Source organism: Manduca sexta, chromosome 26, assembly GCF_014839805.1.
Source record: "Manduca sexta isolate Smith_Timp_Sample1 chromosome 26, JHU_Msex_v1.0, whole genome shotgun sequence".
Classification (NCBI taxonomy): Eukaryota; Metazoa; Arthropoda; class Insecta; order Lepidoptera; family Sphingidae; genus Manduca; species Manduca sexta.
The window spans coordinates 17,740,908-17,757,894 of record NC_051140.1 but is presented as its reverse complement, the minus strand read 5'-3'; the positions used below and the strand labels follow the sequence as shown (position 1 = coordinate 17,757,894).

At 33.0% G+C, this 16,987-nt stretch overlaps 1 protein-coding gene across 1 annotated transcript in view; it reads right to left on the bottom strand.

Moving 5' to 3' along the window:
- Nucleotides 1-15,704, bottom strand: part of LOC115452078 (putative glutamate synthase [NADPH]) — a 69,005-nt gene extending 53,301 nt beyond the window's left edge. The window contains 3 exon segments of the mRNA XM_037443650.1: nt 6,838-6,968; nt 8,092-8,201; nt 15,464-15,704. Of these exon segments, the coding sequence (XP_037299547.1) occupies nt 6,838-6,968; nt 8,092-8,199 (239 nt within the window). The 5' untranslated portion in view covers nt 8,200-8,201; nt 15,464-15,704.
- Between the last annotated feature and the right edge of the window lie 1,283 nt (nt 15,705-16,987).

Below are 16,987 nucleotides of genomic sequence, written 5' to 3'. Positions count from 1 at the left end.
TCTGTGAAAGCGTGTGACCTTTCAGATTGAAACTTAGTATTGTAAATTCGAAATTGAGTAAGATGCTTCTTAAAAGGGAACGCAGAAACTTCTGAACTGATTTGCATAAAATTCGGAAGCAGAAAAGTGCTAGGCCTTTACTTTTCAGTTTTTAAATAATAATTAATCTATTAAACAAATTAAGATATGGTTAGCTGACTGCAAATCTTCGCTAGTTGTAGAGACACTACAAGAAGAAGAATCTGAAGTAAACTGTGGAAGTTTTCTTGTGGGAAAGATCTACCAAGCGGGCGGAGCCGCCGACTATACCAAGAAAATATGCAATATTAATCATAGTACAATTACTAATACTGGACAAAGCAATCATGACAATTTATGACTAAATGTTAATTCCTATATAGGCTAACATACCATCTAATCAATGATAAGGATAATCAACTTATTTCTACACCAGACATGTATATGATAATTATATTTCCTTAAGAATAACAAGTTATTAAGTCTTATCGACCCAAGCGACTTCACTGGTAACAAAAAGTTGTAAAAAATTAAGATAACCCCTTTAGTTGTGTCTACCTAAGTGATATTGACGTCACATGTAAAGAAATAAATCAAATAAATATGTATTTTGGTGCTTTGTTTTTTGTAGTTCTTTCTCTTATGTGCTTATTATAATATGCTACACTGTTTTTTTAATCTCTACTTCACCCATTTGACTGAGACTTGGGAAACAATATCTTCAGCATAAAGTTAATAATAAAATAAACTACTACTTGGCTATTGTCAGGACATAACCTATAGGTTATCACGAGATATATCAACGCGTAAGAGTGCATATCATAATAGAAAATGCAGCATAGAAACTATTTTCCGTTTGACGTAACAGCATACGAAGATACGAGCTGAAGTGCTGTCTATTGTGAAATGAGAGCGGTCTCTCTGCGGGCCCCGGTTTGAATACAGTGTCGATCCGCAGCGTCCTAGAAATAGTGGACCTATTAGTGGTTAGGGTTGTATCTAACATTTTCTTGTCTCTTATGAATTATTGTATGAAGATTAAACCAAAACCGATTATTTTGTTTGAAGCAAAAATAATTACGTTTTCTACGGGGACACTACTGGACGCGACCAAATAATAGTTTTTCTTTTTTTTATATTATTATATTATATTGGGCACTCTTATCGATCACTCTCTTTTATGTAAATCGCTCGTGACTATATTAAAGAAGAATGCAAATACAAAATATCTTCCTACAAATTGATAATGTTCTCGAAATGTATAACAAAAGTATACCATAAAGGTAAAGACATAATAACGGGCAACGTTATAGATAGCCTATTAAAACTTCAGCGGTGTCCTTGAATTGCGGAAATTTGTGACGTCAATCTCGACAACAATAATTAGCGCGAACGCTACGTCAGGGCAAAAACTAGAGCATTTTATTTTAGGTGTAAAAATGAAATTACTTTTCTTACACCATATACTCAGAACTGAACAATACAAAACTAAAAAATATATTTGTCTGTTCATTAAACTTTGCTTTTCTTACAAAGTAATTTATTTCTTCGGGACGAAATATACAACCATAGTTTCGATATTAATGTATTAATGCCATACATACGAACAATGAAAATAAAGAAACGTGAACATTGAACAAATGTTGAGCTTGAGACAACATTTGTGTTATAAATAAACATGTTTTTCTAACAAAAAGAGATGTGGTTGGTGGTGTAATTTAGCAGTACAATTAGTTATTGATATCACTACTGACTTCTCTAATAAACACGTTGAAAGGTATCTGGCGAAGTTAATGCATTATAACAAAAAATGCTTCCGAGCTTGCGTCAGCCCTACGGTATTCGCGATTCGCCACCACGCGGTGCGACAAAACGCTGCGCCGCGCCGCAGCGAATCGATGTGGAAACTATTACGTATTTATTCAGTAGTTATGATAATTTCTACTGTATGTGTGCATAATGCAGTTATGGTGAATAAACTGCGTCGTACTTTTGTCGACTGATTTTCTTTACCTATATGTACTAATATAATACGAAAATATTGTTTTTATGTATGTTACGACGTTAGAACATGCTAATCTCTGCAGCTACAGTTTCTAATTTAAATATTGTTCTGCTAATAAGAAGCTATACTAACCTTGAGTGAAGTAAGTTATTTTATGAAGGAATGATATCACCTTAAATTTAGAGTTCTATTTGCCCTGAACTAATTTTTTTTATTCGAGCACGAAAAATGATCTCCACTATTATTTCTACTTGAGCTTTATTGACAACTACAACAAATTGATCGTTTTTGAATATCATCGAAAGCCTTCATTAGCAATCTGTATTGAAAACATTAACATTTAAGAGTTAACGTCACTAAAAACAAGAGGGTACGCGAAATAGTGTAGTGGTGCAATTTCAGTGAAAATCCAATTACCAGAAGCAATTAGGTTGACAACCCTATTATCGCCACATACGACGCACTACTGAAATGAATCCGGCTGTAGCATTATTTGCAACGCTGACAGGTCAAGTATCAATCAATAAAAATCAATCGTTCATTAAAACTGACAAGCTCGTTACAATGTGGTCCACTGAGTTCTTACAAACAACCCCATTAATGTCACTGCGGTATCGGTGACGTCACGCGGAATAAAAAACACATTTTATTGACTAGCGACGTTGTTAGTTCAATTTATTGCGAATCCAAATCCGTCGCATACTGTTCGTAGTGTAGCATGTAGAATATAATATCGCAAACGGTTTGAGTTGTCCGGTACGTCGGGTTATTAAACCGATGGTTGAAAGGCAATCATATCTAAGCGACAATCAGTAAATTTTTGAGTAGTGTGCTTTTAAGTTTTGATTTTAATATGAACATTCATAACAATTAAACTTTTTATTTTATAGAGATATAGTCTAATGATATTAAAATTGTCCCAGACCTACAAAACCTTGATCAAATGACGCAGGAAAATATTTGCGATTCTAAATATCTATATAATTCATTTTCGGTATATTTGTGGCTTAGATGACTATCCTTTGCTTAATTATGACTCGTTGGCAATATTCTCTACTGAATCTTTCGAAAGCCATCTTAGGGCGTTTGATTTTAGAATGACAACTATGATAAAACAAATAAGTATCAGTTGATATAAATAGGGCGGGTGCATAGTTTTGCGTTGCAATTTTTGTTTTAATTGCTATCAGAATTCAGTATCCGAGAATCTATTCATGAAAATATTTTAAACTAAGGCGTTACAGAAAGAACAAAATGTACATAAACTGCGTAATAAATAGCTCATTTTAATTCTTCGACTATGGACTTAATCCCTGCATGGGTGTTTCCCGAGCGTTATGACCTGTCCTTCAAACGAGGTTTAAAAAGCGTGCTCACCTTCCGGTAGGCAGCGGCTTGGCTTTGAATAAATCCATGGGCAGCTGGTGCCGCTTACCATCAGGCAGACCGTTTGCTCGTTTGCCTACTTAGGCAATAAAATACTCTGAGCCTCGACAACCCTATTTATTCGTACGGGTGGATAAAGCAGGGAACGTTTCCCAGGCGAATCATCGAGACTAATTTTATGCTTGGCAGTGCGAGCCGTAAGCATTACAGTTTACGGACTAGTTGTCCCAGGAGGAAATCTTACATAACGCTAATTTATTCTTCTATGGGTACAACATAGAAATAAAAAAAAAACATTGGTGTTGCTAAATTAGACGTTTTCAGGTAGATAAGGTTCAACATAGAAATAAAAATAAAACGTCTTGCCATGTTAGAAGCTTTCAGGTAGATAACTCAATATTTGCTACTAAGAAATCGGTGCAGACTGCATCACCGCTCAGTCCTTTTTGAAAGACATTGTATCCAATGAACAATACGTCTTTAATGACATGCAATTTGTGAGTATTATGTGACGGAAGCTGGTTAATGTAGCTAATATTATGGTATGTTCATCAATAAACATACTTTCTATCCCAAAATGGCAAACAAGCCTGCCCCTCACATGAATTTGGTAGTACAATAAAGGCATAAGCCTGTTTATACACTTTCTCAACACTCACTTGTATAAAAATCAGAATAAACGAGTACTTGATAACGCAAACGCGAACTGCGTAGTTGGTCGGTTAATAGCTAGGTGGTCCGATGTATTACAAGCCATTATCAATTTGCCGGCTGAACGACTAGGTGACTGGGTCATGCAGATTGAGCGCCGTTTAGACTGCACAGGATACTAACAACTATATAAATAACAGTTATAAACCAATAAAAAAGTTGCTGCCACTTTTATCTTTATGTTTTACATTTACGCTGTATGTTTCTGTTGCCTGTGTGTATTTTTGTTCAATAATAAACTTATTTCTTACTTCTTCTTCTTTCTTTATCTTATATTGTTTGGGTAGTTCTTTCCTCGAGACTGAATCTACATATCTGCTTGAGAAATTTACTGTTTTGTTGCTGCTTACAAATATAGTAGAGACCTTATGGTCTCCATCTCATTTCCGATAGTTCCCAAAGATTACTAAGCCGCTTTGGAGCGATGGGCTACTCGTATAATATTGAAGGAAAGCTTCAAAATAATTCTGACTACACAGCCACAATGTTGATAAGTTAGCATATAAACAGGTTTTCTAAATGGAATATCGATCCATGGTTAATTTGACCAATACAAACTGTGATTCATAGTATATTATTATTGAGCTATCCATACATTTTCCTTGCCCAGTTTGCAGGAGGACCTTTTTCTCATTTTCTTCATGGTAAGCTGCACTCAGACCATGTCTTTGATCATTTGCCATTAATTTTTGAAATATGAAAATAATAAATTAGTTTAGATTCTGCGCAGTGATAAAAATTCATATGAGCCTTCTGATGTTAAAGTCGATAAGTTCCAGGTTCAAAGTAAAGGTACGCACACAAACTCATAGTTTCATTAGACGTCGACCTCTCTGGAATCTAAGCCAAATGACTCAAATGCAGTCAATGAACAAAATATTTTTAATGGACTTCATTTATGCCTAGGTACTTACTGTCAGGCTAGCGAAAAAAAATGTTAATTGAATAACTAAAATTCTCACATCTGGAAAAGCTCATAACTCATTAAACAGAAACAAAAGTAAATACAAGTGGCATCCATTAGCGGTGCAAAAACAATTTCCCTCACTTTCCCTGGTTCTATTATTTCGACCCTGGAACCCCAGTTTGGAACATTGCCAGAAGTTATGTTGCGTGAACGATTGTTGCCTGAAATTGGCAACATGCCAGACATATGACACCGCAATTTCTTTACCCAAATATCGATTGCTTAGAAAATAATAAATTATTCGTGTAGTTCATAGTAGGTGTTTAGTAAATTGAGAAAATTGTTGGTTCATGATACTAAAAGATAAGTTTCGACATGAAGTCTTGGGATTGTGTTATCACATATCGAAACCCAAGGGGCATAAAAGTTAAATTCCAAAGCATAACTGCATTTCATTACCCGACTTGACTCAGTATTGCAATTCGCAACAGCCCAAAAAGGACCCGACAGTGATGCAACAACCGGTAAAACTGCGCAATCAAACTGAAAGACACAGCTGTCGACACAGCATTTTCAAAACCAACAAATACATTAACATTCAGTGCATGAAAGCCTGAGCTAAATCAGAAAAATGAAGGAACAACGTCTCAACACAACAGTCTAAATAGAGCGGCATAATTGTATCGACTGGCGAGTGTTGTCACCAGTCAACAATCAATCTGGACCATACTCCATTTAGCATCAGATGCAATAAAGCACATTTCCGTACCCGATAAAAAAAAGTGAATTCGTTTAAACCTCAATTCAGTACATCGACTTGATCAGATCATATTGAAAGAACCTTATGAATACGGTTCAAAGATCATTTAGCAATAACGCTTATCATTCAGTCCATGTGCTGAAAGGAACAAGTGACGCAACAGTAGCAATAACTCTTAACATTCAGCTCATCGACGAGCCTGTAACGAGGCGATGTGAGTCATTTATCCTGTGGATGGTGGCATACAATGAACAATGGTCAGAAACCGGAGCGATTCCGTCGTCAGTCATTGAACTTTAATCCTCACAGAAAACAAATATCTGTTGGAATGTCGACATAGTTGCATCAATTGCTTTAGATGACTGTATTACCTGATAATATTAGTATTACCTAGCAGCAGAGATAAAATTTTAAATATAGTTCTGGAATTCATTCGATATATTTCTTAGTAGACTAATATGATTTGCTTGAGATTATCATACTTAGTTGTGACTAGAGAGAAGAATATGACTCCAACAATATTGTTATAAAAAATTACACAGCACACGAGTTCTTCTGGTGTTTCTACATTCCTATCATTTGTGACTTTAACAATGTTGTCCCTACCACAACTAACTATAACTAAAGGAATGTAATATGATGTTTATCTAAAGGATTTAATTGTATATGCCCGCTATGATTATTCAATATTTGTGCACGACCGGTTGGTCACGTCTCAAGTATTGTATAAGCAGGCATTTGTTAACATTATTATTAAACATTTTATACAACTACTTATGCAAAATTATAAAGGTTGTTTTAAGAATAATATAAAGCATGATGATATCGCTTCGTTCTTGAGACTTAAAAGGCTACAAGCATGTGATATGTCCCGTTCTAACAGTAGTTTGCACGTCAAAATCAAAATTAAATTCAAATAGGCCGGCATATTTGTATTGACTGACGAGGGTAATCATCTCCCGTAAGCCCATATTCTATGTGGCCGCGGATGCCAATTCACCTACCACTTGCAACAGAGTAACTTTTAATATTTATTTATCTATAACTTACCTGAGCTGGGCGCAGTACAACTGGTGCGGTATGGCGGTCAACACGCCGGCACCGTCGCCGGTGTCATTGTCGCATGCGCACGCGCCGCGGTGCTCCATACGAGTTGCGAGGGTTTCGGCATCGCGGACGATCTGACAATGAACAGCTTTTTAATATCACTGGTATACTGCATCAATTGGATGAGTATAATAGAAAGTGGAGTAACTAATAGGTGGTGGGATCTGACGTTTTATCTGGGAATGAAAAGCTTTTATTATAAGAAACATAAATAGTTTGGGAGTATTGTAGATTCTCCAGTAATCAAACAAGATAAAGGCCAGAAAGTAGAAAAGATAAATATTAAATATGTATCCCCTTTTTTAAAGTCAGCATTAAAATAATTCCAGAACTTGCCAACAAAGCCGTATCACAAAGTAAAATCAGCTAAAACCATTCCGGACTCCATAAAAGATAGTAATATTAATACAGTCTAGACGTTTTAATGCATGTAGATCCATTACAAAGAAGTGTCAATTAACCAATGCAGTGCCAGAAAGCCATACAACGCTCTTTGTGCATTGGAATTAGGCGGTTACATTTAGAATGCCAAGAATTTGAACTGGACAACTTTGAAATGTAGCCAAAAACGCTGTTTGAAGGAGTTTATACTATTTCACGTATATAGCAATTTTTATGAGTTCTGTGTTGTTTGGCTTCATCCTTTAAGTACAGCCAATAAGGGGGTTTTTATGTGGTTTGCAATTGTTATAGTTTTTATACACAATAATATAAAAACGACAATAAACTAGAATAGGTTTTTAAAAAGTGTCTAAATTATTTGGATTAACTTAAATGCTTTTAGGTATTTAGTGTTCTGTTACCTACACCAGCTTTTTATTCAACAGTAGATACTAAACTATCCTATACATCAGACAGTAGTATTTTTCAATTTACAATACATTGATAATATCGATTTACAGTGGTCTTGAATAAACGATCTCAATCCCAAATTTCAATCCGATTCCGAGAATGAACCAATTCAATAAATAATTTGTGACCGTGGCAAAAAAATCTTTGTTCTGATTAGTCCAGTTTTGAGATAGATCGAAAAACTCGATTGGGATCGTCTATTGAAAATGGCGGTTAATGTAAAATTTTAAGGCAGTAAAACACTTCGTAATTTAAAATTCTGACAAGTAATACTATTGTTTAGGTAGTAACACTTGCCGTCAGTAGCTGCATTATAAAATATAATAATTATAATATGGTACTTACTTTATGAGAGCGTTTACCGTCGATAGCAACAACAAAACCAACACCGCAAGCTTCGTGCTCGTTCTGTGGGTCGTACAAGCCTTGCTTGGGCGGCCCTTCCCACTCCATACCTAAACAAAATATAACCACGTTAGAAGCAACTTAACTAAGATAGTCCTTCCTTACATATTACAAAATAAAGTCCCCCGCCGCGTCTGTCTGTCTGATCATGAAGAACTTAAAAACTACCAAATGGATTTCAATAAAATTTGGTATCGATAGTTTGAGATCCGAGGACATGTTTTTTATACCGGCTAAACACTTTCAGGCTGGTCGCCTGGAAGTAGCGAACAAAGCTAATACAAAATAACTAATAGTACGCGCAACGTACACGTGTAAATATTCACTGGTGCATGAGTGTGATGCCACTATTGTATGTTTGGCTTTGTACCACGTATATGCTCGTAGTAAACTCACGATACGAACCGCTTAGCTCTTGCTACAGTGAATAGGGAGGTGACCAAATATGATCTAACATGCGCTAGAAATCCGCTTAGTGTATAGGCTATAGGTCATAGACTTACAAAAAAAAAATCGTGAAAAAGATATGAAATAACACGAATTTGAATAATTTATTGACACAATACAAAAGTCAAGGGGTGAACGACATCTGTGTATTAGCGGTGTTTCCTCAAGGTCTTAACATTTGCATTGCCCTATAAAAAATCACAGTTCGTTCAACTTATCCGTTCGTTATTATTACAAGACTCTAAACAGTGTACAATCCGGTTTCAGACTAGTCATGTCTACTATATTTGTTGAAAAACAAGCTTAAACACCGGTTTTACTCGTGTGAACTTATGTACTGTTTGAAAGGGGAATGTAAAAGGCGACCGCTATGTTTGTCTTGTTTTTAGGTAAAGGACTCGTTCAGAGTAGTAGAAATAAATGGAGATTATGAGTAAATAGTTCCAACGCTGGAAACGCTTCAAATAATCGCTGACACGCTGACTAACTGACAGAATCATAAGTTGCGGAGCACTAATGATTTATGAGACACCAATCCTTACATTAGTATTACATAGCATTTTGTTATACAATCCGAAAATAGATGTAAATTTGAAACAAAATACTTATTACTTTGAAACAAATTCTCCGAAATAGTTTTGTGCAAGACAAACGTGGACTAATTCAGAATTCAAGGTCTTCGTCTGTGGCCCTGTTTAGGGTTGCCAATATTTGCAAAACACATTAATACAGTAATGTTAATAAATACAAATTCTACATGCCCGTATTATGAAGAATTTACATCGTATAAACACACATCTTGTAAATTATCAGTAATTCAAAAATAAAAGTCGGGTAATAAGGTTTAGGAATCAAAACTACACAAAACCCTGCAATATCGGCTTTATCCACGTCAGAAGTTAAACGATTGAGTGATTTACAAATATTTGTTTCCAATATGGGTATTATAGGCGGAAATTTCCATATACCTCACGATACCAACGACACAAAGTTTGTATCCTTTTGTGGCGTCAGGACTGTGTGTGTGATGCCTGACGTGTTTATTTATCTAAGTCGCCAACCCTGTTTAATGTTTGGCCACGGCGATACATCAAACTGTAACGATTCCCTGCACGTTTACGTTTGGAAGTTCATTGCCAAACGTTGTTTTTGTTAAACACCGCCTCTGCTAACATATAATTACAGTAAATCGACAAACAGTTCACTATAACGGTAAATAAAATGTCTGAGGATATTTCATTGAAGCGAAAACTGTATAAAATCTAAAACCATGCTTATTGTTACCCTCATATACTTAAATTTTAAATAGAATAATATTATAAATAATTATATAAGTAGTAACTCATTCGTCTCGTATTTGACTTCAAAAACACTTTTAGGACTAGGAGTTCCTTTAACATCGACTTGTTTAGAGTAATTATACCATGGGACGAAAAAAGTTCGATTACATAGACGTGAAGATAGACATTTATCAAGGCTGCAATAACAAATTAGTTAAGATTGGGCAATAAATTGCAATTTAATAACCGGGGCAAAAAATACGTCATATTTCAATGTCATAAAGGTTGAATGTGATTACAAAAACTAAGATAACATTACAAATTATACTAGATCTTTATAGTGCGGTTAGTTCAAGCGTCATGACGTATTATTGGTATTTAGTGAGGCTATGTTAGCATTTAGCTGACAAGTAGTTCTTTTATAAAATGCTTAGACATTCGTTAAATATAAATGAATATTGTATATTAATTGAATATTGTGTATTATATTTGTTATATACAATATATTTAATAATTTTATTTAACAAATCATGTTCCCTATTCCTATTGTTTCTTTTTGAAAATCGACAATACACCCATAATTCCCTTGAACGAGTCGATGTTCATTGGCGGTTGCGAGAAAGGAGCACTATATACAACAGTCTAAGGTTTTAATCTACAATATACCACTTTTTCTATGTTTACTTTTGTATCAGTCATCATAGCCTGTGGAATCCATACAGAAATCATTGAGGCAGTCGCTCAATTCCATTCTCAATTCTTTATTTCATCAACATAAACTATGGAGGTGGGTCTCAATTGAGAACAATCAATGTGGTTGGGACCTATTGTGATCCCAGTAGATATGAGGTCGTGAACCTGCGTCGTACGAGTCTTGTCAATTCAGACTTCTAGACTGATGCGATCTGACATCAAATACTGACGATTCTTTTTCCGTAGTCAAAAAAATTAATTATGTCACAAAAACTGTTTAACCAGAGATTCCAGATTTCTGACAAAAAATAATTTAATTTATTTGCACCGGAAGGCGAATTATCTTGTGCTAAAATCGCTAAACATTCAAAAATACACAATAGATACTAAAATGTTATTCAATTTTTTTTTGCACTTATCACTGATATTTATTTTTGTCTGCTATTGTCTTCACACTACTCGAATTTTATAACCCATGATAATGTGTCATTATATTATAATCTAGGTTTTATTGGTCGTGTAGACAAGTAACTCTTGATTTTCAGCATTTGTTATGGAATTTAATTTTTGAGCTTCATTATGATGAGTTGATAAAAATCTTTAATTGCAAATTTATCCTGATTTTTTTTTGTTTTTATCAATGGGTACTGTGAGTCCAGACCGCTACAAGTGGGATATCGGTTGTTAACTGGAAAGTGATCACCGGCGCCTGTGATTAATACATACAAGAGAAGGTGCCTTATTAGCCTTTTAAGAAAGTTCATGGTATTTAAAGATCATTATACATTTGTTATCAGTAGATGCTTTGAACCAATGGCTTTAAATAACTGGGCACTTTTACGTTAGATTTATTTATTTGAAAACAATCCGTAAAGTAATTAATACATTTTGTAGATATGTAAAATACGCGCAATATACGAGAATCAGGAAAAATTCAAGAAAAATATATTGATTAACTTATAGCAATAATGAGTTCAATGACAGAAATCAAGTGTTGTGTAATTCGAAGGGAATTTTTCTTTATCGATATCAAGGTACTTTTTTACGACAGAAATAGCACATACAACTGTTTGTATATATGTTGACATAAATCACGCATTCGTTAAATGATGACAAAGTCGTAAAGGTATTTAAACTCAAAATCCTTAAAACCGATACAAAATTTGTAAGGCATGATTCACACAACTCAATCCAAATTAATATATATTTGTTTCTAGTTGTATCGTTTAGTAATTATCCAGATATAATCAAGTTTATGAATGAAAACGCAACATGTTTGTTAAGATTAGGTTATCGTTCACAATATCATACAAATCGGTAAAATATCTATTTCGAGATCTACATTATTTTAAGCCTAAGTTTTGTTTACGTTTATCAAAATTAAATCTGTTAAATCTTCATTCTGCCTCATCAAGAATGCTTAAGATTAATATTGCCGACAATTGTGACTTAACGGATGAGCGACGCAGTAATCACAGGAGCAAATTGAGTGTTCGTGTGACATTGTACGCTGATTGTAAATATCTTAGGGAGCTGTCCCACTATAGACAGGTAATGGGTACGATTTGAGCTATCATTTATACTGGTGCGATGCGACGTGCGTCTTCATTGACTGATGGTGACGAGCTTTATATCAAAAGGAGTGTGTATTCATTTATTATGACTTGCATTATTATATGAAAAGGTGATTCAATCGAAAGCCATGAACTTGACATTTAATTATCTATCCTTCAACATATTTTCAAGACTAAATCAGCCTTATTTAATGCGCACATATACACATATAATAATATAACACAGCCCTGTTTTATACATCTCCCACTGCTGAGTAAAGGCCTCCCCAACCCCTGAGAGGATAACATGCCCATATAGTATGTAGAATTTATTTTTCATCAGGATATGATGATATATAAGAGTCAATACCTATTAGTTTTAATATTATTTTATTATACGAAAGCGTGCGTATTTTGCGTTGCATTCGCGAGATAATGGTGTAGCAAATAGCTATTCGCCTACAGTGTGACATATGCCTTAAAATGAATAATTAGAGTTAGTGCTATATTATGATAACAAGGTTTCCATTATAAGTAGACAGTAAAAAAACAAAAGCAACATAGGAATCTGGGTACATGATGACATTAAGTTTTTTGTTCAACATTATTTTGCAAATACAATTTATTTCTATAAGATTTTTTTTTTAATCTTTATTTAAGGAGCTTGGTCGTTATTTCACGACTATGTCGCTCCGTACATCCACTTTTATCCATGCCTACTATTTTTTTATAAAATCAAAATATTTTTTTAATAAGCCTTTAGCCTCTTCCGATACTGGAATGGACAAAAAGCTATTTCTATAAGATTGCATGGCGCACAAAATTTTTGACTGTTTAAAATTTACTAAATGAGACGATTTGGATCTGTATTCAATTGACCACAGATTTTATAAATTAACAAAAATCTTCATTAACTTTAACCTCCTTTAAAATGTAAACAATAATGTCTATAGTACAAAACTTGTTATTTCACAGATACTAAAATAAGTACAACAAACTTATCTGTAATTGATGTCAGTGGTTCAATGTTGTTCAAAACAGACAGATTTACTTGCATAATATCATAATGATATATTATGTCTATCTCGGCCACACTGATCAAGCAATTAGTAAAATTCACAATTTATTATCACTTTGTTACCCATTTGACATGCATATAAAAATAAGCTTGCTTGGAATCAAAATTTACTTTGTTTCTTTTCAAAATTGAGGTAAAATTTATTTATTTTATTATTTATTTAAAACCAAACTTTATTGTATCTTACTTTGACTAAATCTATTTTTTCCATAGATTTTATAAGGAATTACATAATTTAATATGCTGTTTATTTTTCTGCTCTGCATTCAAATATTTTGTGAAAATTATACAAATTATAGTGTGCTTTATACCTATTTAAATATGAATAATTGTTTTTTATCACTTTCATCAGAATTCATGCTGCTGGTTAAAATTAATAATTATTATGAGTAAGAAATTATATGAAAAATTATCTTTAATTAGTAATCAGTTCGATCTGCTCCAAATTGATTGATAAGTAAACTTTTACTTGATGTTCTGAATTTGTAATTAAAAGCAATCTAAAGCCATACATAATATAAGTGAATAACCATTACCATTTTACAAGAACCTCACAGCAAAATAATTATTAACTTAAGGCTTAAGAAATGGTCTTCATTTTTCCATTCTATTTCTTTATTAAGGATATTATTTATTTCTTTAAAAAAAACGCAGAATTTAGACTACATTAAAAATATGCATTTATAAATTTAGGAGTTGAATTTCATGCATGAGCAAAATACTCAAGTTGCATTATAATCACTATCAAATAACATGAGAATTTAGCATTACATTATGCTTACAAAGCAAAATTATTTGTATTACATTAACCTACATAATATTTATTTGACTTAGAATTATATAGAAAATCTGATGTGTTCATTGCACTTTACATACATTCATACTTTAATATAAGAAATAATATATATACTTTTTCATGTGGTAAATATTATTATTTATATGGACTTTTTAAAACCTATCCATTTTCACCACAAAATAAATCCTTTTGAGGAGGTTTTTAAAACAATGGAAACTTTCATGACAATGACGGATTACCATCAGACATAAACCAATGTATATAGATTCCATAATGCTCGATCAATCTTATGACTAATATGGATTGGATACATGCAATTACCTTCTAAGGTTTTTTTTTTTATATTAAGTTTTATATCATTTTTTTCCTGTAATACTTAATAATTCAACTAGCTAACTACCTACATTCAGCAATAAAACATTTGTATTTGTATTAGCTCCTAGTTACAACTATACCGTAAAGGGTTCATGGCAAATTAATTGAATGGTGCATGGGCTCTCTATATTTTAGGTATTAGAAGCACCTATTATGAAAAATCTGTACCACTATAGATTTTTCTATCTAGGTACATTTTTTGGACCCAATACACAAAAATGTTGTAAAGTTTATTTTACAGTTTTGCGCATCTCTGTTTTCACCCCTTGCAAGGGGATTTGTTGAAAATCCTTGATTAAGGCTGTTCGTTATTACATAAAGTCATATAAATTTGATGTTTAAATTTATTATTATATTCAACTAAAAGCATGTCAGAATATTAAATACCCATAGAAAATAAGTTTATCTGTAAAGTAATTCTTCAAATTCACTTTCCAGTTGTTACTCTTTTATCAATTTGTTCACTTTCATTGATAATTTTTTTGTTGTTTTGTTGATTGGACAGTTATGTCTGGCAGTTTATTGATTAAACATTCTTTTTCGATTTTTAATTTTGTATTTCGAACATAAACTGAAGATATTTATATTTTTTAATATTCAAATTCTTTAAGAGAAAAATCATTTATATGTGTACCAACATCAAGAATACGCATGCAAGTATAGAGCCAATTTAATATTTAATGCTAATAAAGGAACAAGTTTACCTGGCAGATAAACTTTATAAGAATAAAAAGTTATGTTTGCACGCAACAGGAAAATAATTAATGAACAAAACTGCGTACGTATTTGTCACTACTGTTATCTTGTAAAAGCCGGTAGTTGTGGTTCCCCCTCCCTGATGTAGGTAAACAAAAATCGATAATAAACGTATTACGTTCGTGTCTGGAATTAACCCATTAAAAAAATAATTTATATAAGACGCAAATTAGTGACCCTCTTTCTTAAAAAATCTATGTTTTTGTCCCGCTGGTACGTGCCGACTCAACACGTATGCATAGCTATGCACTACACGTGGTGTTCTTATTACGAAATGCGCGTTCGACATACCGTTTAAAATAAATTCCATGAGAATCCAAAAAAAATATCTCACCTCAAATACGTTTAAGAGAATTCGCTAAACACTCGCCGGCGTCAACACTACGAAAACGTCTCACTTCCACAGACAAGTGTTAACAATTAACAAACAAGTTGATGTAATGAGAATTGTAATGGAAATTAGAACACTGAAAAATACACCGGCAATGCGTAGTGACCTTTCTACAGACGACTACGATGACCGGCGGTGCTCGATTGACTGACGGATTCAGCCTTGCTCGCGAGTTGCGGCTCTCGAGCTGCGGCTTGCCAGTTGCCCTACTGTTCGTTTGACATTTCAGTTCCCATAGATTATACTTAATGAGAATATTATAACAAGGATTTTTAAAATAAAAAAACACAAACCGATATTGTGCAAAATACATACATAGTAATGACCAGTGTAGAGTATCGTAATCTGTAAAAATTGTAGTTGGATCTGGGTGGAAATAAATAGGCACGTAAATTTCTTCTTTTGAATTTTATTTGATTTGATTACTGGCATACTGCACAACACCTATTTCTTAACTAAATTGGGAAAATGTTGTTAATTTAATAGTTCTAGCAACGTTACAATAAAATAGATTATGCTAGTTATTTTTGTTAAGATCGATAAACCTTTACAAAAAAAAACAGTAACGAAATTAGTTGGAATTTAAGGCGATACCTCAAGGTCCATTTTCATACATTTTGTTTCGGCTTTAATCTGGGTAACTAAACAAGTATTGGCAAGTAAAGAATTTAAATTCACGTCTAGTTAGTGATTAGTTCTCGCAGTTGAAAGAAAAATGTAAAAATAATTAATAATCATGGATATTTCTGCCTTTAAAATTTCGTCATATTAAATTTTAAAGGCCGAAATATCCATGATTGCATCTAACATGGAGTTAAAATAAAACACTAACGACTTTGTGATATTTTTGTCTAATTTCTATTGATTTCTTATATTTTTTCATAAGATACTCGAAATTTTTATTTGTAATATTCCAGCAAGGAAAGACATTAACAAAATATTAAATAAGTAGCGCCATCTGTTAGCATACTCAACTACTAAAATTCTAAAATGCATATAGCGACATCTTTTGATTAATTGTCTCGCAGGATGATTTTATAATAAGTTATTTACTTTTTTAGTGAAAATAACAAGAAAATAAAGAAAAAATAGGTATGAAAGTAAAATTGGGATTGGAAATGAACCCACTGGCGCCTTTTGCCGCAGACGTAACAGCATTAAGATACTTTATATTAAAAAAGTTCAAAAATGTTTCACTAGATGTATCTAAATAAAATATTTGTATCTACTATTATTTTTATTATCGTAGTTTACCAAAGTGGGTTAATAAATTTACAAGATTTTTAAACTCGTGTTAGTCACACGAATATTAAAATTAATATCAGATATTTATTTAAATAATAGAATGTTTGATATAATAAATAATATACTTGCCTATATGATCCCAGTATAGAATACAGACACGATAGTCCCCGATACCTAAGTTCTATACAAAAACTTTTACTTGACTAATAATAAGTAATAACG